Source organism: Onthophagus taurus, chromosome 7 (genome assembly GCF_036711975.1).
Source record: "Onthophagus taurus isolate NC chromosome 7, IU_Otau_3.0, whole genome shotgun sequence".
NCBI lineage: Eukaryota > Metazoa > Arthropoda > Insecta > Coleoptera > Scarabaeidae > Onthophagus > Onthophagus taurus.
Genome location: NC_091972.1, coordinates 11,890,828 through 11,917,382, shown reverse-complemented (window position 1 = coordinate 11,917,382; position 26,555 = coordinate 11,890,828). Strand labels below are relative to the sequence as shown.

At 33.6% G+C, this 26,555-nt stretch overlaps 1 protein-coding gene across 5 annotated transcripts in view; it reads right to left on the bottom strand.

Moving 5' to 3' along the window:
- Positions 1-26,555, bottom strand: part of LOC111420873 (protein C-ets-1-like) — a 101,379-nt gene that overhangs the window by 5,700 nt on the left and 69,124 nt on the right. For all 5 annotated transcript variants that reach the window (XM_023053920.2, XM_071198360.1, XM_023053919.2 and 2 more), the window contains 5 exons: positions 21,311-21,427; positions 16,628-16,828; positions 16,283-16,477; positions 334-459; positions 14-268 (listed from right to left, as the gene is read on the bottom strand). In XM_023053920.2, coding sequence (XP_022909688.1) covers positions 14-268; positions 334-459; positions 16,283-16,477; positions 16,628-16,828; positions 21,311-21,427 — 894 coding nt within the window. The remainder of the gene's footprint in view (positions 1-13; positions 269-333; positions 460-16,282; positions 16,478-16,627; positions 16,829-21,310; positions 21,428-26,555) is intronic.

Here is a 26,555-nt window from a genome sequence, read left to right as displayed (position 1 = left end):
GATTTGTTTTTACCTCTTGGATAATTCTTCATGTATGGATGGGGATTATATTTGGTTTCCATAAGTGGATTATTTGCATAAAATTCAGGTGAATTTTCCAGGTACGGTTGCGTTTGATGATCTAACGATTGATATTCGTGTTCGTCGCCGCCGAAATGTTGATTTGGAGCTAAAAAGTGGGTTTGATCTTCGGTGTTCATTGCGGGTAATCCTTCTAAGCCGCTGTAAGTCCCCGTTTCACTCGGAGGACACGAACCTTTAATATATCCTAGATGAAGAAAATGAAAATGTTTGATTAGGTGGATAATTAAATTAAAAAATTGTGGTTCTTACCATCTTTTAGGTGATACGTGGGACTTCTTGGTAAATGGAACATAGTGGGTGGAGGTCCTGGCGGTGGCGAACTGTCATCTCTGATCTCCTCCGTTGGGGGGCAGGCGGGGCTGCGGCCATAACCACCTAAAATAAAAGAAATCGGTATTGGACGATTTTTGTAAACATTAACATTCCTGCCTTGGTTTAAAATAACTCGGCAAGGTTATTTATCTCTATATTTCCGCAACTAACAATTCTTTAAACTTCATATTTATGTTTATACTTTTCAAAAGAAACATAAAGAGGACATTTTATTTCTGCCAAAATTTCTGCCATAAAATTCCAGTATTAAAAATCATGTTTTAATCATCTCTCTTAAGATGATCGTTTCATCTAAATCTTTTCCAAGAATGTAGTTTGTGGAGCGGAGTCTGCGCGAATAAAATACCGAGAATACAGGCGGTCAAAATTCTGTTTCTGCCCCCACTTTATCCGTCAATAAAACAATAGCCTTGCCGCCAATGCTGAACACGAACGGCAATGTTGAACACCAAGCGTCCGGGTCACAGAGATGACCGCGAAACGCTTTGCCCCCTTTCGTATTGGTCCGGAGAGATACGCCCAGAACGGAGCCTGGACTCTAATTGGGGAGATTCAGCTCCGCCTACCAACAGAGTTAACTTCGATCCAAACTAATACAGTATATATATATATTATATACATACTTGGTTATTAAAATTAATTAATATAAATTTCATAACACAGTTCAATTTAATTTATTTCGTTTTATATGAATATTTTAAAACAAAATTATAATATGTTGATAAACATAACCATGAATTTTTCTTTTGTGGTTTTGATAATTTTAAACAAACCGAGATAATGATCAAAACCACATCGAACAGAAAAGATTTTTTTTTACGCAACAAAATACTTTAATGTATCGAAGAGAATTAAAATTATTGAAAAATTTTCCTTTATACAATAAGACAACAGAATAATTATCCCTGAAGATGGGGTGTATTGACCGAAACACGTAAGTAATAAGAAATAACATAGTTGGCTAAAACAGTTTTTATTTACTAAAAGTTTTGTCAGTGTCCAACATAAACAGACGCTGATAAAAAGTTTCCTAAATAAAAAGTATTTAAACCAACTAATTTTATAACTTATTATTTACATGTTTCAGTCTTACATCCCATCATCAGGGATAATTATTAAAAAATGAAGATCTATTTTTTTATATTTTCAATATTATATGATTCTGAAAAAAGAAGATAACTTATTTTTAGCTCAAATGTTTCAAAAAAAATGATGTTCTTAGAAATTGTTTGTTACTTGAAGATTTTACGTCGATCTTAGTAATAAATTCTGACCATTTTGCATACACGGATTGTTAGTTTTCACTTAGCGACGTATTGCTTATTTAGCAACATCTCGGGTCCGATTGGTTAGTAAATAATTAAGGTTGGTATTGAAACAATAAACGTTTTGAACAAAAACCGTTACCTTCAGCCGCTTCATACAGCAACCCCAGAATCGCAAAACAAATAAATGTGTATGAAAAATGTAATGAAGTTTCAAAGTGGTCAAAGATAACTTTGGCAAGACGACTAAAGTTTATTATGTTAATTAAGTATTAAAGAAAAGATATTGATAACAAAACTCTGGCGGATTTCCTGAGCGAGCGGATTATTTTCTATAAAGATTATTTGTTGATCATGTTTAAAATTACTTATTATACTTTTGTTGCCCGGGTATTTAATATGCTTGACTTGACGTTGGTTTGCCGGACGTCCTGTATTAGACGAGTTGAGTGATAGAATCCAAATATTAACCGCAATGTTAAGAACATATTTACATATTCCATCAAAAAAATTTTCAAAACACATTTTTTATTCTGCCAACGTTTTGACACTTTTTGCAGATCTCTTCCTTTACACCACCCATAAATTTTGCTTAGATAAGAGATGAAAATCTTTAGCAACCCCAAAACCTCTGATATTTCAGTATAATAAAGCCTTATTCTTCTTCCTATACCAACTCATGTTCCTCCTTCTTTTACGGTGTGCTTTCGCCGCGGCCGTTACACACACACAAAGTTCGAGTCGGTCATCGGGCAGGTGCTTTTGATGCACCTGTTCAACACCAGTTTATATTTTTAACGTAAACTGCTCTTGCAAGTCCGCGCGCACTCCGAGGCCCTCAATCTCTTTCTCTCTCTCTCTTTCTTTCTCGTTTAAACCGCGTTTCACAGAGGAGTTCGGAGTACCTCTTAAGAAGAAGAATAATAAAAAATAAGAAAAAAAAATGGTTAAACGGTGAACGTCCTGTACTGGTGTGTGTGCAAGAGATGGCCCCGACGTGGTCAATTTTTTTTTCTGTTAAAGTTAAAGCAAAAAAAAAACGAAATTTTCTTTTTGATCGTTTTCTAGCGCGTACACAAACGCCTCGCGAGTTTTTACTTAATTATTATAATACCACTTCTCGTCTTTGAGGTATCGAGAAGTTCTTTTGAAACCAAAAAAAAAATAATAAAATAAAAAGGAATAAGTAAAAACGAAAACTGGGGAATCGCAAAGTTAAAGAGAAGTGGTGGTAAAAGAAAAAGAAGAGTTACAACGTGGCGGTAAGCGCCTAGCATGTATATTTATGTGAACCAGTTTCGTTTTCTTATCCGGCTCCTGCATTATTTATATTATTATCTGAGATTATTTTTTTCGAAAAACCATAAAAAAATTTTTAATTATTTTTTTTACTTAAACATATATTTCGAATTAAAAAAAAATTAATGCTAAATTAAAGACTCTATTATTAAACAATATATATAGATATTCCCAGAGTTATCTATTCAGTCTATATCTTTCATTAAATTTAAACTAGAACTAACACTAGACCTAGAACTAGAATCATTCGGGATAGCCGTACGTCTCTTAAGACGGCTAAACCCGAATGTTTCTAGTTCTTGGTTTAGTGTTCGTTGTAATGCTAGCGTTAGTTCTATTTTTAATTGTTATTCAATGCTAGATTGTTGTATATTTTGATTGAATTAAAAGTAGAACTAACACTAGACCTAGAACTAGAAACATTCGGGTTTAGCAGTCTTTAGAGACGTATGGCTAAACTCGAATGGTTCTAGTTCTAGGTCTAGTGTTAGTTCTAATGCTACTATTAGTTATAGTTTTAATTGTTATTCAATGCTAGATTGTTGTATATTTTGATTGAATTAAAAGTAGAGCTAACACTAGACCTAGAACTATAAACATTCGGGTTTAGCCGTCTTTAAAGACGTATGGCTAAACTCCAATGTTTGTAGTTCTAGGTCTAGTGTTAGTTCTAATGCTACTATTAGTTATAGTTTTAATTGTTATTCAATGCTAGATTGTTGTATATTTTGATTGAATTAAAAGTAGAACTAACACTAGACCTAGAACTATAAACATTCGGGTTTAGCAGTCTTTAAAGACGTACGGCTAAACTCGAATGTTTGTAGTTCTAGGTCTAGTGTTAGTTCTAATGCTACTATTAGTTATAGTTTTAATTGTTATTCAATGCTAGATTGTTGTATATTTTGATTGAATTAAAAGTAGAACTAACACTACACCTAGAACTATAAACATTCGGGTTTAACCGTCTTTAAAGACGTACGGCTAAATTCGAATGTTTCTAGTTCTAGGTCTAGTGTTAGTTCTAATGCTAGTGTTAGTTCTAGTTTTAGTTGTTATACATGGTTAGATTGTTGTATATTTTACATTGAACTAAAACGGGAATTAATACTAGAACTAGAAACGTTCGGGTTTAGCCGTGCGTCTGCAGTTAGTTCTAGTTTTAATTGCTATTCTATGCTAGATTGTTGTATATTTTGATTGAACTAAAAGTAGAACTAACACTAGACCTAGAACTAGAAACATTCGGGTTTAGCCGTCTTTAGAGACGTACGGCTAAACCCGAATGTTTCTAGTTCTAGGTCTAGTGTTAGTTCTAATACTACTATTAGTTCTAGTTTTAATTGTTGTTCAGTGCTATATTGTAATATATCTTGATTGAACTAAAAGTAGAACTAACACTAGACCTAGAACTAGAAACATTCAGGTTTAGTTCAACATACCCCATCTTCAGGGATAATTATTAAGTGAAAACTTATATATATAAATTGGATCAGCATGAAAAAACACTGATAAAACGTTTCCTAAGTAAAAACTGTTTAAGCCAACTAATTTTATTACTTATTATTTACATGTTTCGGTCAATACGTCCCATCTTCAGGGATAATTATTAAAAAATGAAGATTAATTTTTTATATTTTCAACATTATATGATTTTGAAGAAAGAAGAACGCAATGATGTATAGCTGTTGGAATTTATGTGCAAATTTTTGATATAACGGACTTTGCCATCTCCGTATTAATCAATTATATCGAGGTTTTACTGTATATAACTTATCAATGTGTTGTCATTTTATGGCACTTATAAATCGTTAAAAATTTTAATCCTAATAATTCATCAAAAATCATCTCCGGAAATTAAAAATCTGTTTTAAATCCGTTTTGGATATACCAAATGAAGTAGTATCTCGAATATTATCTTGATAATAACCGGAAAATTTAAAAAAATATAAATCGAAATGAATCATATTTATCATAGATTCTGAATATAAAATAAGGTAGTTCAATAAGTTATTTTGAAATATAATGAAATTAAAAGTTAGTTACGGTTGAAAAGATCTGCTACATTACATTAAAATTTTCAAGGATACAATTTCAAACAATCAAGTCTTGACTAGGTTTGAAATAAAATAAAGAGCAAAACCGTCAAATTAAAAAGATCACTATCGGCTTCTTGTATCTAGAACAAACCATGTGCCATCGATTAAACTTTAAATGTCTCGGGCTATATACTTCGACTTCTGTTTCTACAAGTTGATTTCGTAATACTTAAGAGTTGAACGGTGCTCATTGTGATTTTTAAGCAAGTTGCAAAACCGAACCGAACTGAGAGTCGTTTTATAAGCGAAGGTTTCGCGGGGCTCTCTCGCTTATTATTCAATTGTAGTGTTCTAACCGGGCGCGGATTATGTTTTGTATTTAATAATAATATCGGCGAGGTTCGTATGCGGATTTTGATTTACGTCGCGGCTTTTGCCGTTCGTATTAAACGTTCGAAAAAACATCTCGCTCTCGGTCTTTCTTATTGCGCAAGAAAAGCGCGCGCGGCGGCAACTTTACTTTATACACCTGGCGAACCAGCAGCGATAGAGTTTCGAAAGTTGATCGCCACAATTATTATTATTATTATTATTGGATTTTTGTCTGAGATATAATAAGATTATTTTTATAAAAATTTAATCAAATTAATTCAAAAACTATACTCCTAAAATATATAGCGACTAAAATCATACTAAAACATTCATCAATATCTTAATATACATGATGACATTTTAATGCAACTATAATTAAGAAGTAATTATTAGAACTATTTTTTTTTGAAATTTTTTTTGATTTTCCACACTATTAAGGCTCGCGACTAAAAATCAACAGGTGGGATGGCATACGGCAGTCGAAGGTCAGCTGTTGTGACAGTTGGCCCTTCTTAAAACAGCCCTTTTCAAGTGTGTTGCCTCGCAGGTTTGAATCTAACTGAAAATTTTTTTATTTCAGCTTTTTTTTGTAATAAGAAATTTTACACTGTGTAATAATCTAAATGTGGGTAAATATTTGATATGTAAAAGAAGTTCTTGTCTACAAACGATCTGCTATTAGGGCCATTACACTTCCTTTCTCTTTCATATTTATAAGTGGTTAAACAACCGGATTGCCGTAATATTTTACGCGTTGCGTCACGCGTCGTGACCCCGCAGCTTTTTTCTTCTGTACTTGTAATAGTGTGGAGCTTTTGACGTGCGCCCCTTCTTAAATTTTTTAAACTCCCCCTGTTATGCTTTTAAAAGGTTCTTATTTATAGATTAACCCTCAAATAATAAAGAATTTTTATTAGATAATAACGAAGGTAAGCATCTCTATTTTAAATTTTAATTTAATTTAGAACTTAAGAAAGGGAAACCGTTTAGAAATAGAAAAAGGATTAGTTTTGTTTAAAGTTACAATTCATCGAGTAAAACTAACAATTGCAGTAAATTTGACGTTGTATCCAATTAACTACAACATCCGGCTTGCTAGTAATGCAAACTGTTGCGTAAAGAATTTTAATAGTTTCCATTACAAACGGAAATGATCATCTATCATTTTTTAAATGTTCAAACAAACTTTTTTTATAACATTTAAATTCATTGATAATTGTTTAAGCTTGTTCAGATTGATATTTGTGTTGTACGAACCTGGGGGTACCACTGTACAAGTGGTGTGTGTGGAGGCGTTAATATCCAGGTTGGTGTAAGTGGCTGAAGAAGCCGGAATCGGACAATCCCCGTAGAATCTCTCACTAGAATCGACTAGATCTAACCTCTGCAGCACCATCGTGCTCTTGACAGATTCCGTGGCGGCGCTACTCTACGTCACTACCGTCGTAAGAGCGTGTTAAGAAGTCTCGCGCAACGGTCGATTTCAGACTGGCTGAACGCGTTCCGACGTCCGCCCGAACGTGCGCTCAGTTGGCTTTGAACGAACAACGCCTGCCCCCCCCACTCCACCCGCCAACAAACCACTTGGATTCCCTATTTTATAGTGGTGGTTATTGCTTATGGGGAGAGAGAGCTTTTATAATCAACCGGTAAAACACTGAAAATTTCAGGATTCAAGAAATTTTAATCAAAAAGAATTTTTCTTTTACAAATTTCAATTCTCAATGTTTAGACTAGCTTTATTTTTATATAATTCAGTGCTGGAATCAAAGCTCACCATTTTTGATTATATAAACATTTTTATGGCAATGTTGGCAATTCAGCTCACATTACACCTTAGTGGATCGAATTTATGTAATATCAAAATTATAGATATTTTGTGATCTTGAAAGTCTTGTCAAAATTAGTAGAAAAAAAATGAAGTGTTAAAGCCGATGGATGGTTTAGAGTTGATGAGAGATTGTGAAGGGTTCCGCAACATGAAACGTTGGAAAAGAAAAGAGGAACGAGAGGTTGGAAACAATTTGACAAAAGTTAATGATTTTAATGAAAAATTAATAAATTTTTAATTTTTCTAATACTCTTAATGCAAACAACACTCTAAAAGAAAGTTTCTTTAACGCCAAAGTTTGTGAAAAGTTTTGCTTAGCAAATTCGATGTGTTAATTCTGTTCTAACTTTTTATGACCAGCACATATATCTATGCTATCTCAGTATGCAATGATTATTTGTGTAATATAGTAGCGATGCTTGTATCTGCAAGGATGGTGATTGTAGGACCTTTGCTACGATCTTTCACGACCAGCAAAAATGTATTTTTACTGCATTAATACACAATAATTACTTATGTACCAAGCTTGTACATTATCTTCGTCAAAAAACCTGAGTGGCGAAAACGATCTTTCCAAACATATATCTTTGCTGCATTAGTATGGAATGGTTAATAATACCATACAATCGAAACCTTTGAAGATGCCTACAATTTTTGGTATCGGAAAAAATTGAATTTCCACTCCTCAGCAAAATTGTGATGATCTTGCAATCGAGGCATTACCTAAATTGAGTTTAATTTTAAAATGTTTTATTGTAGTACCTTGGCCACCAACAACCCAACGTATTTTCACTGTCTTAGTACATAATAATTACTTGTACATCAAATTTGCTGTGCTTTATCATTACTGGTTTCTGGGTGCTACCTCAATCAGGGTTTATCTTTAAAGCTCTCAATTGTAGCTCCTTGGCCACAACCAAACTCTGCTATAATAGTTAACAACCATCAAAAATATATCTTTGTTAAGGTTATGAATCACTTTTTCGTCTTTGAAATCGAATCTTGATGCTCTGTTCCTTCCCCGTAACTTGTTTTCAATATCAATGGGTGAAGATACATGTAATCTCACAAAAATTCCAAATAAATTTGCTTATGGTTGTGATTAACGAATATAGGCAAAATTATTCTACAACTTTGTCGGTTTTTCCAAGATTTGTGTTATCGAATCCTAAAGTTCCTATAAATTGCATCAACCTCAAGAATTTTTAAATATAATTTACAATCAAGTAAATTTTGTTTCAACCGACCTCATAATATGGTTAATTCATATACGCTTTTTCCATTTTTTTGGAAATAGATTTGGAAAAGATACACCAGACAAGTATCGATCCTCCAGTTTCTCGTCAATACATAGAAAATAGAAAGATTTGGAGAATACTTCTGAGATTTATTGTTCATTATCACCTAAAGTTGCATCATATTCCATGTTAATATATAATATATGTTTGAAATGGAAGTTGTAGTCTGATTACGGAAATTATCGCGAAGCTATTCAGATCCTTCTTATAAGATGGTAGAAATAAATACATTAATAAATATGATTAAAAATTGAGTGACCTACACTCAAAATTTTCTCATTTTACATACACACCGGCGAGGTAAACAAGTCAGAAAATCAAACTGTTGTAAAATCGATTTTTTTTTCAGAATGCATAACCAGGTAAATATAAGCTTAAAGTAATTTGTTTGACGGATGCAAGAACACGAATTAAGTATTCCGCCAAAGCAGTAATTAGACTGTCCAATCTCCTTGAAGATCAAATTGAATGGCTCGGCTCAACGTTACTGCAGGTAACAGATTCAGTTCTATATTGGTACTATGAAGAAAAATAAATAAGTAACCTGACGGATTTAATTAAACAAAGTAGGGTCAGAGCAAATATTAATATATGGTTTCATTGAAAAAATTACTTTTGTAACAACATACATAAAAAATCAAAAAATAATTCGAGAAAAGGGGAAGTTATAATAATGTATAAGTTTGATATCCAGTAAAAGAATCAGAAGTTGTTGTATCTTTAACGAGAGTTATCACTTTCCATAACAAGTATTTTCAACAAGATTAAGAACTTTTATCAAAAAATCATTTCAGAAATAATGCATAAGAAAAGCAGAAATTTTTAACTTTCAACAACATTTTTAACTGAACATTGTAAAGTAAGCCAGCATCTTTGCAATACCCAACATAATCACAGAATTTGAAGAACCTAAGATTGCAGTATTTCTAAGATGAGTGGTTTTGCATGTTTGGAAGTAGACACACTTCTAAATTGCATCTTAGCCTTCAAAACATCACTAGGATGGTTATGTACTTAGATTATGTGCGATACAAGTGACCCAATGTAGTGCAGATATTATGCAACTTGCAAAAGGTTGCGAATTACATTCAAGAAGATCTCTTGAAGAGATACATCATGGAAATAACTCAAAAAATTAAAAATGTAAAAGGTGCTTAACATTTATCTTATAAATGTACCATATTAAACTTTATGGTGTACAGGAATTTAATAAGTAAGTATTTTGTAATACAAAGTAGAGTACAACATGAAATATTTAACCAACAAACTACTTTAAACGTATGAGATATTCTTTCACGTCTTTCGACCACAAAGATAAACTGAAGGCAAGAATTTTGCACCTGTTGAATTCGAGTTATATCGTCATTACCAGTGGTATAGAAGTATAGAGCATCCCCATAATTGAATATGGATAATTCAAATTAACTGTTGGTAACGAATATTGATGGTTAAGCCGATATCGTTTGGCGTTAAGGAGCAGTAATATTAAGTTATTCCCATCAAAACTCAAGTATACGAGTGTATTATTAGCATAAATGAAATTTATAGTTTTATGTTCGAACACAGATTGATAGTGTAAATTAGATATAGTGGTCTAAATCTGGGATATGTAACGTATATAAATAATGTAAAAAACTAAAAGCGATTAACAGATAATGAGATGATTCTGTCATCATATTTTCTAACACACAGAGTAAGATGTTTTTAGGAAAACCTGATTTGAATCACAAATCTGTAAAGTGAGTGTATTTTTAAAAACTTTTCTTATACTTTATATGAATGTCACTGGGTAGGATATTATTAAATCAATCGTGTCTACAATCTGAGTCTATTTTTGTCTATCGGTGCACACGCAGTCGAACACACGGGGCATATACAACACCTATCGGGGCATTCCTATACGCAAATCACGTGTTCACGGTGTCAGGTTCCCGTATTTCCTCTCGCAGACCGGATATTGTACAATACGTATTCACAGTGTACTATATAGTGGAATCGGAAATGGTAGAGGGGTGGTAGCTGTACTTTTCGACACGATATACCTTTGTCTCTTTTTAACGCACACTTCTAGAACGGGATAAAATTTTTTTTCTACCTACACAGGTATAAGTAAACCCAACTGTGTTCAGAAAATTTAAGATTTAAGCTTCCAAGAATTTTTTTTATGATATATAATATACAATATGAAAAGAAAGGAACCTGCATTAAATTGGTTTTTATTTTTACCAATTCCGTAAAATTCCATGAATACTGTAATAACAAATTTAATATGGTGTTATGGAATTGAGTCAGATTTAAAAAAAAAGTTGCGGTTCCAATATAAGAATATTTATAGGAATAAATACACATAAATTAAAATCGTATGGTCGTAACTTAGCGGTTGATTAATCAAAATATACAAAGTTATACAGTGGAGGTAACGGTACAGATCGTATCCGCGTGTACGCGCAGGAAACAATAATTCCACTTCCTTTCGGTATAACTTCGAAACGATGGTCACAAAAACTAGCCACCGGACGAACATTCTAATTTACAAGAAAGAATATAGCCATCTTTCTCATCACCGTATACGATTTTTTTTCTTATAGTTCATCCGTTCGTTATTATTTTTAATTTTTATTATTTTTCTTTTCAACCTGCGCGTTTATCTAACCCAATCATTTCATTCTCTCGCACACGTCTTCCCGGAAGTTGAAGAATATCGCGGATGATCAAGTATATTAAAAGTTGGGAGGCGGCAAAATAAATTAGCAATTAAAGTGGAATTGTGCTAATAGTAATTTAGTGCCGAAGGAAATTAATAAACCCGCACTCTTTTTCCTTAGGTACACGTTGATCTACGGTCAGACCGAGGAAGTCATAATTAACGAGTTGTCCGCGACGTTCCACGTTTAGATTTATTGGAACCCGCTTTTTCACTGGTCTCACTCTCTCTCTTGAAACCCGGTTTATCTACGCACCCGTAAATTTATGCATCATAAACTATGAATGTAAGTAACACCCTGTATATGGCCGCAGGAAGTTGAGAATTTATGCGAATCACCATGTAGAAGTTGAGTTAAGAAGAAAACTTTGAATGAGTTTTGTTATAGTTTAAGAAAATTTTTAATAGGATATTTTCCCCTTTTTTGATTAAAAGCAGGAAACGTCTTCAAATCAATCTCCGATAGCTTCCTGCTGAGGGAAGACAAAAATAATCGACTTACAAAACCGGATTTTTGTATCCTGCCGACCGACTTTCGGCCCCAAACAAAACTTTATAATTGCCCTAAATTATCCGTCTGTTTGTTTCCCTCTTATTGGCGTTTCCTTTTTCCAACCGAGAATATGAAAGGAGCTCGCCCGATATGTTTATTTTCTCACGACAAATTCCTAATACTTGTTTACTATCTTTCCCCCTCATTCTTCTTCACACTTCCTTCTCATTTCTATTTCTTTTTTTATTATAAAGATCACTTTTTTCTCTCAAATTATTTTGTAATTTTTTTCTTATGGAGTTTCAAGTATTTTACCATAACTAGTACTTTATAGGTATCTTAATAAGATTTTTTTTGTGTGGTTTGATTTTGATGATTTCCTAAGTAATGTCTCAATTGCAAGATCATCGCAATCTTGACGTGGAATTATGCTTTGTATATTGAGGAGTCGAAAATAATTTTTTTCTGGTAGGAAAAATTGTAGACATTTCCTCAATCGCATAATTCTTCAAAGGTTTCGATTGTATGGTATTCCATACTAAGGCAGCAAAGATATATGTTTGGAAAGATCGTTTTGGCCACTCAGGTTTTTTTCCTTAATTAAAGATTTTCACAACCTCTGGCTTTGAAGAAACTTTCTTGTAGAGTGTTGATTGTATTGCATCGACATTAGAAGTATTAAAATAGTCCAAAATTTATTAATTTTTCATTAAAATCATTTTGGCAAATTATTTCAACCTCTTGTTCCTCTTTTCTTTACCAACCTTTTATATTGCAGAACCCTTCAGAATCTCTCATCAACTCCAAAAAATGCATCGGCTTTAACATTTCCTTTTTTCCACTAAATTTAACAAGATGTTTAGTTCCAAAATCATAAGATGTCATATATGTAGGTTACAGCGTATTTTTTAACCCTATATAACATTTCAATTCATTGCCATAAAAATATTGATGTTCATATAAGCAAAAATTATGAGTTTTGATTCAATTACCCAATTCTTTCTTTACATTTCCTTCTCATTTCTATTTCGTAGTTATTATTTTGTTAATTATTTTGTAGTTTTCTTTCGTGTCCGCGGCAAAACCGCTAAGAAAATGTTATTTAGTAAACGTTCGTTTCGCGGAAAACGTAGAGGTTAATTGGCGACAATTAGGTTTGGTTCTCACAGTAATGAGACGAACAATGAGAAGGCGTGCTGATTGTACATCGCCAGGTAAAATAAGCGAAGGACAACGCACAACATTTTCTTCTACATTCAATTTTATATTCAACCATCTGCCATCAAAAACCAGTAACGTAATAACGGTTTCTTCAAATAGCAATCAAGACAAGTTATAGGAGCAGACCTTCTGCAATCGGCCATTTTTTCATTCTTTCATTCTCATTTGGTTCGTTGTAGCCTTTGTGAATATTTGGTGAAGACACTCCGGACCAACCCATTTCCGCTCCGAGGTTTGCTCAATGGCGAGCAAACACCTTCCACATACTTCCACATTAAAAACGTATATCGTCGCGTATTTTCTTCGTTGGTGCGCTCACGTGCTGCCGTAATACGAGAAGAGAACAACGGCGCACACAAAAGGGGCACGAGGGTCGATGAAACACCCTTCTGCTTCCGAAGGGAGGAAACGAACATAAGTGGCATAGAGGAGACATCATGAACACGTGCTATATACCAATTGTGGCTTCTTATGCAGTCTCAAGTATTTTACCATAACTAGATATCTTGATAAGATTTAATTTTTTTTGTTTGATTTGATTTTGATGATTTCCTAAGTATAATGACAAATTCTATAGAACTCTATTGGGTTGGGTTTATTTCAGGGTATTGTTTGTTTAGGTTTAGTTGAACGGGTTTAAGGTCAGTCCGCCTTTGAATATGGCCTAACATTCCGGTATTATTTATGTTTCAAACTAATATTTGGTTAACAAATTTCCACCGAGTCATTGTTAAAATAAAAACTTTAACAAATTTAAAGACAACAACGTTAAGCTATTTTAAATTACAACTTGTTTGTCAATTTGACGCATTTAATTTTTGCGTCTTCGCAGGATGCCGAAGAAATAATATTCCCTTTTGACGCAAAGATTACCTCCCAACTTAGTAAATAGATTCACCAATTTACAATCTCGACAGGAAGTAATCCAACGTTTCGTAATGCGCAACTTGACGACTTCCCGCCGAAGAAATGTTAATAAAATGTCGAAGGAAGTCGAAATTAACAACTAAATAATCCCGTTCTCCGCGTCGCGGCGTGGAAATGTTTATAAAATGCACTAACCTTTAAACACCAAAGCCATAGATCGACGGCATAAGACTCTAAAATGTAAATGGATGAATCACACACGTTCACTTTTGTCGTTGTACACACCCTTTGAAAACTAATTCGTTGTCGTCGTTAGCACTGTTGCGATTACACAACCAACAATTTTCTTTGGCGTGCGTCATCTAATTGTTGTTAATCCGGAGAGAAAAAAAATCATTATAAAAACGAATACAAAAATAAAATCTGCGAAGTCTACAACGATATATGTTTGAATCAGAAAAGATGAAAACACAACTGTCGACGGCCCTGTTCTTTTTCTTGTTTGATGGGGGGCAAAACGCGCATTTGCCGCAATAGTAGAGAGTCAATTCATTGTTGGAAACGAAGCATGTCCGAAAAAGAGGAACAACAGGTTGTTGCAAAGTGTGCAATACCGGCCAAGAACAGTGAAACACTCTTTATCTCGCTTTCACTATCGGAACCATCCTCTATAACAGTGTGTGTGTATGTAATCTTTTTAAGTGTACCTACATCTACTATCTTTCAAATAGTTTTCTTTTAGGTACACTAACATAAGCAAAACTTATAAATTTAAAAGAACTATATTTTGCGAAGAGTTTTCAAGCTCTGATTGTTTCTGGCATATATGTTTTTATAATTGCTAATTGTTTATTGTTAGCCCAATACGGTCACTTTTTTACGTCATGTGAGCTCCGTTGGGCGTAAAGTCAAGGTTGAGATGCACTGATTCGCGCTTGGTTGTTGTGAAGCTCGATTTTGAAATCGACTGGTTTAGAAATTGAATAAAGTTTGAGTGAGTTTCGATTTCAAGATCACTATGAAAACTAGGTTAGGGTTGAGTTATTATTACTTGATTATGTTGCTTCTGTATCAATACTTGTATATATAGTAAAATCTCGATATCATAGATTAATACAGAGAAAAGGAGTGTCTGTTAATTATTCTATTTCTAGGTATAGTGTTAGTTCTACTTTTAGTTCAATAAAAATATACAACAATCTGGCACTGAATAACAACTAATACTAGAGCTAACCCTAGCACTAGAACTAACACTAAACCTAGAACTAGAATCATTCGGGTTTAGCCGTACGTCTCTTAAGACGGCTAAACCCGAATGTTTCTAGTTATAGGTGTAGTGTTAGTTCTAGTTTTACATTACCACTAGAACTAACACAAGACCAAGAACTAGAATCATTCGGGTTTAGCCGTCTTGAGAGACGTGCGGCTAAATCCGAATGCTTCTAGTTCTAGGTCTAATTTTAGTTCCAGTTTTGAACTAGTGCTATAACTAACATAAGACCTAGAACTAGAATCATTCAGCTTTAGTTGTATTGAGAGATGCGTGGCTAAATCCGAATGTTTCTAGATCTAGGTCTAGTGTTAGTTCTAGTTTTGCACTAGCACTAGAACTAACACTAAACCTAGAACTAGAATCAATCGGGTTTAGCCATACGTCTCTTCAGATGGCTAAACCCGAATGTTTCTAGTTCTTGGTTTAGTGTTAGTTCTACTTTTACTTCAATAAAAATATACAATAATCTAGCGCTTAGGGAATAACCCGAGTTTTGATTCTATCTATTGTATCAAAATAGATAATATTAATAGTATGACATAAAAATATTTTGTCCATTATATGCAAAGTTCGTTCTAATGAGGTCCATTATATTGAGGTTGTACTGTATTAATCTCCATAAACACCCTCCGAAACATGTTACCCGGCCATAAAGATAAGCTAATTATCACCGGAAACAAAAAATGAAAACTGTCAAAAACAAAATCTCAGCTGTGATATTTAGCTCTAATAACCCAGATAAGTACAGAAACATCTGTTCGGTATAAACACAAAACGATAAAGTGAATTTTCCCATTTATTTGATGAAAAATGTTTTTTAATGAAGGAAGTTGAAAATGAAAATGTAAATTGTTTAAGTCATAGTAAGGAAGAAAGCGAATCCTCCTCCCTGGTTATTTGGAAAAACGTAACAAAGAGGACACGCGACTGTGGCGTAGATTGCGAAAACGCGCAAATAATAACGGTTTTGCTGGTCGTTTTGCGGGAGGACGTATAATTTTAGGTATAACATATTAACCTAGATGAGGCAACGCCGCGAGCATCTCACCGTGACCACAGCAGTACCCACTCTGACGCAAGGCAATCACGCACATGATAAAAATCTTGCTATTATGCATTGTATGTACTCTAAACTCAACGGGGGAGCCTTTTCTTTTGAACGAGATAAATAGTAAGTGAGATAAAATTCATTGATAGACTTACCCTCGAGGAAATTGTTGTTGTTGGCTGCTGGAGATGGCGTGTGCGTTGACGCCGGCGTCACGATCTTCCGGTCGTCTTCTGACATTAAAGGTGCCTGCGTGTAATCCATAAAGACACCTAATTCCGGAACGCATATGTTCTCGTACATTGCTGAGATGTTTCCCGATGTTAAAACCACTCGTTCTTTTTCCACATCTACAAGAAATTAAAAAAAAAATTATTAAAAAAAAAGTTAATGAATAGAAAAGGTTAAAATGGTTAAGTCATCAAGAGGACAATAGGTTCTTAATTAAAACGATTCCTCTTTTGAACAGGAAGTGGAGTAAATGGAGGAATTTGACTCGCCTTTTTGTAACAGTTCGAGATGTTCCCAAAGGATATCTCCGACGAAAGCGGGCGCCCTCTGCTGGAAGGTCTCTTTTCCCATTGCACAAATGTCCTTTCCGCGCATCTCGAATTGTTCCAGATTTATACCACCTAATGAGAATTCTTTCATAGCCCAACGAAGCCAATGAGCGACGTGATCTTCTGTCCATTGACGTGGGTCTGCAAATAAAAAATATATAAAAATTAGTACATTTTTTTTTGTAAATTTGTTGTCTGGAGACTGTCTGTATTTGTACAAAAATCCAAGACAATGGGTCGGTTTCTTTTTACACCTGCCAAACTAAATAGGACCTCGTTAACGTCCCCAGATGACAAACAGGGCCCGATTCGCCGCCCAGTTCTTATTATTTGCTTCCCGATAAGAAATTTGCCATCTGCAAACCGCTCTAATGGGAAAACTAAATTTTCAATAAAATTTCTTTAGATAGCGGTCTCGTCTAATAAGGAAATTGCGCCCGCCCTCGCAATTCTGAAATCGATTTCCCGTCGCGTCTAACGTCGTCTTCTCGACGTGTGAGAAGATTTTCTCGCGAAATCGTTTCCTTTTCCGTCGTTTTCACCAGATTCTTGTTGGAATCTAAAAATCTGCATATTTGACGGTTGTTGTTAGACTCGTGGCCGATTTCTTTAAACGTATGCCGTCCGTTGCGGCACGTCCTCCAATTTACAGGTGTACCAGCCCGTGTTTACCAAGATCTACACTTATTGGGCATACAAGAATAGTGGACGAACATGGAGACCATGAGGTGACTAACAATTTCCAGTTCGCTTTTAACGTTCCGTGTTCTCAATGGAATATTCAATTAGTCTACTAGTTGAGTTTTCGCGTTCCGTTCAGTTACCGTAGCGTTAAAATGTCTAAACTCATCGAATTACTTTTATTATACATTCATTTTCAATTCAAATTGTGTTGTTATACAATTTTATGAAATGACGTAATCGTGTTTTTTGAGGTACGTGATATACGATAACAAATCGTATCAACGGCCGCTACACGTACCAACACAATTGCTTATTGACCCACATTATGGTAGTCGGCTAGCGATTTATCGTCACTAAATATCTCATCCATGCGCGTCCACAGTCCAAATACACACTCCAACACGGCCGTTGATTTGCGTTTTAGTGCCGTCGTCGTTTCGCAAAAACGGTTGCAATATATCGGCAGCGTATATAAAACGTCTCTCTCTGTGTGTGTGTCTGTCTGCCTGCCTGTGTCCATTGTACGCCGAGTAGGTAATTAGAGATTTTTACTTTGATACCGACGCCACGGTCTGATGCCCCCGAATCGACGACGCACCAACCGGCGGACGGCAAAATTCTCTGCAGAGGGCATATATGTCACACAGTTCTTTGTTCGTTTTATACATTCCTACTACTACCTGTACACAGTTTTCAACGTTCCCACTCTGACGATTTTATTAATAATTCGTTCGTTCTGAGGGATGATACTTTTCCCCTATATGATCTTTTAGATTAATGAAAATACCTTAAATATTAATTAAAAAAAATGAAATAATATCCTTCTTTTAACACATATGTGTCTCTTTATCTGTAGTTTATATTAATAGAGTCTAACAAAGTTGCACCCTTTTTAACTATTCCATAAACTTGGCATATTTGCACCTACGAAGACAAGTAGATAACTCAAGTTGGTTACTGCAGAAAAACTTACTTATTATGAACCCAGGTGGCATATTTTCTTAGATTACTATAAATGTTGTGGTCAACAGAATTTAGCAAATCTGCTTAGAAGACATTTTGGGCTTACTTATTGAGAAAGGAACGCCATGCAACATTGAAAAAGTAACCGCTAATATTTTGACACTAGGCGGAATTAGACAAAGAGAATCATACAATTTTGGCTATAGAATGAGCAATTATACAGTCATTATGTTATGCAGATGATACAACAATCATGGCACAAATGGCAAATTGATCCGCAAAGACATTTCTTTACATTCTATATATTCAAGTAACTCTACAATTAAACATAACTGTATCCTTCTTTTAACATATATCCACATTAATGTTCTCATAAACAGACACTATTGTCTGTTCCATATCGCTGTCTAGTCATAAATCAATGATGCAAGTGTAAACATATCTCTTCGATCTGTAGCCAACAACTGTTCTCATATGTGTCTCTTTATCTGTAGTCTATATTAATAGAGTCTAACAAAGTTGCACTCTTTTTAACTACTCCACAAACTCGTCATATTTGCACCGACGAAGACAAGCATATTTTCTTAGATTACTATAAATGTTGTAGTCAATAGAATTTACCAAATCTGCTTAGAAGACATTTTGAGCTTTATTGAGAAAGGAACGCCATGCAACATTGTAAAAGTAGATCCAAATCCTAAACACCAGTATGACAAAGATAAAAGCAGACAAGTGCGGAATTAGACAAAGAGAATCATATAATTTAGGCTATAGAATGAGTAAGGATAAAGTATAAAGATGTAGCAATCATGGCAGAATCGACAAATTAATCTGCAAAAACATGTCTTTATATTCTCTATATTTACCTAACTCTACCACCGAACGTAACTGTATCCATCGATAAAACAATAGTCATAACAATCGCAAAAGAACTAATTAGATGCAAACTTGTGGTAGGAGATCAGTCCATCGAACAAGTCCGTTAATTCAAATATCTTGGACTAGATATCTCTAACAGTCATGACCATGTAAAAAACTTTTAAGAAACCAGACTAATAACGTGACATCTCTATCAAAATGGTTATGAGAGATCGTTTGTACAAATCAATACATACGAATGGAGAGCCAGATCAGAATTTATAAAACTTGAGTAAGGCTCTTCATGTCATACAGAATAGTGACTTACGAAGATACGAGCAAAACTAAGTAAGCTTAGAGTTGTTGAAACGAAATCGTGGGTAAGACTGGAAGAGACCGGATAAGAAATATAGATATCAAGGAAAGACCACCGAAAAGATGTAAGGACAGATGAAAGTCCACATTACAAGGCACATTTCGATAAGGAATTCGGAATTTATCAGACCAACGGGTTTAAAACAAGTAGATGCAGAATTAGAAGACTAAAGATGTTGGAATCTCTGACAATTATGAAACCTTTGTGCATATCATTTGAATTTAGGAATGAAATAGGTCAAGATCTATCATAAGTTCCAAATTTTTGCTTTTTTGATGCAATTGAATTAGGTTGAAATAATTTAATGATGACAAAAATGTTGCGGGTTCGCAAAAACAGAAATTTTGCTTATTATTTCTGCTTTATGTTAATTATAAGTACTATAACTTGAGTTTAACAACTTTTAATGGTAATCCATAAAGTTTAAAGTGCTCAAAAACTCTTGCAAGTTCCTGATTACAGCATGAAAGAAGTCATCAATAGTTGAGCTGTATACATTGAGATTATCTTAATGGAGATTATATCAATTTATACAGCTCAACTATTAATTAATAAAGGTTAATGAAGAGATTACCTTATTGGATAGAACACTAGCTTGGGGTGCAACCCGAGTTATAAGAAACACATTTCAAATAATGTCAAAGAGCTAATTATACATATTCAACAATTTCAAAATTTCTGCCAAACTCAGAAGACCTGCAACCGAGTTGTTACAGGGAGGATAAGTAACAACATTTTATGCATATCAATATGCCAAAAAGAATTTGGCCAAAGCTTCTACACCTTGTCAGAATTATTTAGAATTATTTAATAACATTTACACATCAAGATTTTCGAACCCAACACCTTGAAAAATTGTCTCTTAATATGGCCCAAATTTCATGTCATCAGAATGAGGCAAGTAGGCAACAAACTTTGGAATAAAACAGCAACATTTCGTCCCACATTGAAGCTAATATGACTTTTTAATGTATTTTAGTCATTTATCGGCAAAAGTTAGATAAAATTTCTATTCTAATTTGGATCCTCTACACCCCGCAAACCATGAAGTCTTCTAGATGGGAACCTGACCAAATCCGAGAAAATGTTGGAAACATTTGAAAACATCGATTCAAGATGATTTTATTAATAACCTTGACAATCCCATACAAGTGTCTCAAACATATATGGTGTAATAACTTCACTTCAGTCATCTTAGTCTAATAAGTTCAACGATTATGGTCTTATCTCCATTGTCTTTGTTGACTTTGAAGTCATATGACATTTTTTACAATATTTATTTATATTTAAGACAAATCTTTAATTAACATATCAATATGTTAATAACACTAAATAAACAAACATGGAATTAGCCTTCAATGGTCTCTAATTTTTAATTAAATATGCTGGTCGTTGGATTGTATCGTTGAAAAACGATTAAAATATTAATATTCAAAAAAGTCTTTGAACCTTGTGTATTGTTTATTATACTATTTATTTACATCATACCGCCCTGAAGGTATTCTATAGAAATGGTGATTCCCAAGGCTAATTATCCGATTGTACAAATTCCAACAATAATTTATCTTTTACTTTCCATGGGGCGCTTTTATCTTTAACTTTTTAACCTTTTTTTTATGCTTAACAGGCCGGATGTTTGACATGGATCGGTGAAAGTCAATTTTTATTTTATTGTACTCATTCAAATCCGACAACGTGTGACGATTCAGCATCCGCTGTTGATGGTTGGGAATAGAACTTACCTTTGGTAATGTTTAATCGTATCTGTTCTTTTTCCCAAGATGCAAAAGAAGCCTTTAAGGCTTCGGTCATCGTCTTATTGGTACCAGGAGTTAAGGGTGGTACCTGTGTTGGTATATCTGCAAATAAAAAAAATAAAGTAGAAACACAAAAATTTAAAAAAAAAATAATTATAGTTCATTCGAAAAACATTGACTTGGTTACAATCCGAAGAACAGATATAACAACAATATGGCAGGTGAGTTATGGCGATGTGAGTGGCTGCATAAAAATTTACAGACGGCGATCGTTGTACGTGTTCCGAATGTTGAGGGCGAATGGCACAAGCCGAATCCTATAAAATTCTTCGGCCGTAGCGCTTTTGCGCATATAAATGACCGCGCTGAGGCATTCGCCAACGTCAACGAAGATGAACAATAATTATGTGCGTTGACACCAACCCACAGCCCGATGGAATCGCAAACGCGTTAAAAGGAAAACGGACGGACGTTGTCATCAAACACAGCAGGTAGTTTTCTTCGAGAAATTGATTTATTCGATGTTTCCAAGATTTCCAAGAACAACAAAAATTTCACAAAAAAAAAGATATATACCCAATAGGCACCTGCATCACAACGGTGTGTCTACGGGCACGTGCCATCTGCTCCGGTATTTGCTTTAAAACACCTGAAGAAAAGAAGGTCAAGGAGCCATTCTTAACTTACAAGACTTCATATTATAGTGATTATTAATAAGCAGGAATCGTATAAATAAGAAAAGCAATATATATAATTTGTATTTAAAAACATTTTTAATCATTTTACGATATCTTAAAAATATCTTCGCCTACGCAAGATTAACTCAATCCAGATGCTCTTCAAACAGGTGCTTATTGGATATTTACGATATTTTTTGCTCACATCTGCTTTAATTATCGAAAGTGACGTTTTTATGGAAGATTTATGTAATAAAAATGGGTTTATCTAAAATTTAATGATACAATATCTAGAGTTTAAATACAGAAAAACCTCGATTTGGACTAAAATTGCGTAAACCTCATAAAATCTTGGTTGCGTCTGAAGATGCACGACTAAACCCGAAAGTTTCTAGGTCTAGTATTAGTTCTTGTTGTGGTTATTATTCAGCGCTAGATTGTTGTATATTTTTCATTGAACTAAGTTTCGGGTTTAGCCGTGCGTCTTCAGACTTGTTACTTCAATAAAAATATACAAGAATCTAGTACTGAATAACAAATAAAACTAGAACTAACACTAAACCTAGAACTAGAAACATTCGGGTTTAGCCGTCTTAACCCTTTGTGCCCCAAGATGTCAAAAATTTTGAATCTTTCTGACAGAACTAAAACGCTATCAAATTACACTCAGTAAAGGCCTTTGAGATTGGAAAAATATTGAGAAAAGAAATGTTGAAATAAAACTTACATTTTCGTATAACCTAAAAGTGTCAAAAACGATGCTAATTTAAAAATTCCTGAAAGCCGTATTTATTGAAATTAAGAAATGAAACTTATTTTAAATTAAAGCTCAAAGGTTTCTCTTTAAAATGATGTATAATAATTGTTGGGTTGGATTGGAAAAATATTGAGAAAAGAAATGTTGAAATAAAATTTACATTTTCGTATAACCTAAAGTGTCAAAAAAGATGCTAATTTAAAAATTCCTGGAAGCTGTGTTTATTGAAATTAAGAAATGAAACTTATTTTAAATTAAAGCCCAAAGCTTTCTCTTTAAAATGATATATTATAATAGTTGGGTTGGATTGGAAAAATATTGAGAAAAGAAATGTTGAAATAAAATTTACATTTTCGTATAACCTAAAAATGTCAAAAAAGATGCGAATTTAAAAATTCCTGGAAGTTGTGTTTATTGAAATTAAGGAATGAAACTTATTCTAAATTGAAGCTTAAAGCTTTCTCTTTAAAATGATGTATAATAATTGTTGGGTTGGATTGGAAACATATTGAGAAAAGAAATGTTGAAATAAAATTTACATTTTCGTATAACCTAAAAGTGTCAAAAAAGATGCGAATTTAAAAATTCCTAGAAGTTGTGTTTATTGAAATTAAGGAATGAAACTTATTCTAAATTGAAGCTTAAAGCTTTCTCTTTAAAATGATGTATAATAATTGTTGGGTTGGGTCGGAAAAATATTAAGAAAAAAAATGTTTAAACAAAACTTGTATTTTCGTATAACCTAAAAGTGTCAAAAAATATGCTAATTTGAAAATTTCTGGAAGCCGTATTTATTGAAATTAAGAAATGAAACTTATTCTAAATTAAAGCTCAAAGCTTTCTCTGTAAAATGATGTATAATAATTGTTGGGTTGGATCGGAAAAATATTAAGAAAAAAAAATGTTTAAACAAAACTTGTATTTTCGTATAACCTAAAAGTGTCAAAAAATATGCTGATTTGAAAATTTCTGGAAGCCGTATTTATTGAAATTAAGAAATGAAACTTATTCTAAATTAAAGCTCAAAGCTTTCTCTTTAAAATGATGTATAATAATTGTTGGGTTGGATCGGAAAAATATTAAGAAAAAATTTTTTTTAATCAAAACTTGGATTTTCAATGTGTCAAAAAAGATGCTAATTTAAAAATATTCATAATCAAAGTGTATAGTTTTAGGTGCGACAACATGTTGTCGACAACGTGTTGCTTGTTACATCTAAAATTAAATTAATGAGTTATTATAATAGTTTATTGTGAAGGAACTTTCAGATTTCGTTTCGATTTCCTGAAGATGACTGCCACACATTCGAAACCGGTAGAAATCTAATTTATGTACAATAAATATCATCGTTTAAGTGCAATATTTAGTTTCATTGATATATATTTTGATTATACACTTCTGCGTATTAATTCGTAGTATAGAGGTTTTACTGTAATAATAAAAAAAATGAATCGTAATAAAAATAATTTTTTTAATTCAAGGTTTTGTTTTGCAATAAATGTAATAACTTTGAATAAACGTCGCACGAGTTTTGCACAGTTGATTTGGACGCGTGGCGAGCTTTTACGATCGAAAAGGAGCACCTGGTACAAGGAGCGTGGTCCTATTCCTGGACGTGGTTGTATCGGAATTGATTCCACGCTAATTATCTAGCCCACTGAAATAATGTTCTCGGAACCGTTTCAGGTTGTACACCATGAGTTCTATAGCTTTACGGGCCGTGACAAACGAATCGATTTCGACCCGGCACCGTTGTATCAAATATCCAATATGCCCCAACGACGAATATAGTTCTTAGAAATTGTATTTACCAAAGATTTTTTTTTACATATTAAAAGAAAAAGATTTAAACTGATGTGGTACACATTCTATTTTTGGGTCGTCTTGAAAAATTACGGTAGCAATTTGGTTCTGTCATACCGAGTCTTTGGGGGGACTGTGTTCACGTGGATGATGCTGGGCAATTTGTGACTATGTGCTCGATAATTAGACGTTGCGTCGCTCAACGGCCGGATGCAGTAGCATCATTGGACGTAGCCCCGAGTAATGTCGATGCTGTTTGGAACCTTGATGTGCTCCACTTCCATTAATTTGAACGACCTCTATGTCCCTTTTTTTTTTGCTTTAATTTTGATCTTTTTCGAGCTCTTTGCGTGAGTTCAACTCACTAATTTTAAGTTAAATCTCATAATAATTATATACAGGATTGTTTTCAATAGAAAATTTTAAATTGTTAACTTTTCCTTTTTGAGTCATTTCGAGTTCTGAAATTTAACTTCCTGATTAAATGTTTGAGTGTTGTATTTCCAATTTGAGAATGGGAATCGTTAATTTTGGCAACTTCAAAAACAAGTTTTAAACCACCGCAACAACCTTAGACAACATCTTGAAGTATAAGACTTCATACATTATCTGTAATGTTTGCTTATACGAATTTTATATCAGCTCATAGAGTTTTGGCCAGAAATCTTCAACTACATCGCGATATAGATCGTCAAAATAGAAAGTAACAATATTACGACCAATACCTGAAATGTTTAAATAATTTGCAAACTTGCATTAATGAAGAAGCTTCTTGTCTTAATATAAAAGATGTGTTTTTCGACATCGTTTATTATTCTAGGCAACTTATTTTTAACGATTGACAAAATATTTGGGTTGAAAACTTTAAAAAAACTGTAACTTAACGTTTTTGCTTTAATTTTGATTTTTTTCGAGTTCTTTGCGTTTGCGTGAGTTCAACTCACTAATTTTAAGTTAAATCTCATAATAATTATATACAGGATTGTTATTAATTTTGGAACAATTTTCAAAAGAAAATTTAAAATTATTAGCTTTTTCTTTTTGAGTCATTTCGAGTTCTTTTCCATTGTTCAATGTTGAGAGAGAATAACAATGGTTATCCAGCAGGAAGTAACGTTTAACGTGGTCGAATTATTCTATTAAAATTATTCTCCCTAATTATGAGTTGTCAAGAGAACGTGGCTGAGGAGAGGAATGAAGAAGACCTCTCGAGAAACGACGAGCTCTTAATCATTTGGGACAGGGCTCGTGATTGGTGTGAATTGGTTAACTCGATTACCGGGATCGGTACACGACGAAATCTTGAGTAGGCCGAACAATTAGCTATATACGCGGTCGGGTTTTCAATTAGATAATTGCATTGTTTAGTGTCCAAGGGTCAATGGAGTAGCATAGGTAATAAAACGCCGCAACCGCAAAGAGGCTGATTCAAGAGATTGATGGAAACTACCAGAAACGATAGCGAGATCTCAAATTTCACAATTACAATTAAGTAATTGAAGTGATTCGTAATTCAATATAATCAATTCTGTTTCGATTACAATTAATTGAAGTTTGCTGTGATACAGCAACCGGCAAAAGGTAATAAAACAAAACCGCAAAGAATTTTATTTGATGGAATTTAAAACAATGAAAGGTTGTAAACCCAACAACTCTCATCTAATAGCTATCGTTAAAATTTTTCTTCTAGATGTTAAGTGCTCAAATAAAAGAGATAAGTTGATAACCAGATATCAATTAGAGTTTCAAAAAAATTAAACCGTAAAAGTACTCACTCAATAGAAGAATCGACGTCGTTTTTAACTTTTTTTTTCATATTGAAGCAACAGGTTCGTTGAGCTTTCATTCAGAGTCTCGGTTACGTAATGGATTACAAATCAACCGTTGGAAAAACGATCAATAATTCTCGACTACGACTAATTGAAATCGTATTTTTTTCAGTTTCGAGATGGAGAATTAAAATTTACTCTTTTTTACTTATAGAAAAAAAAAT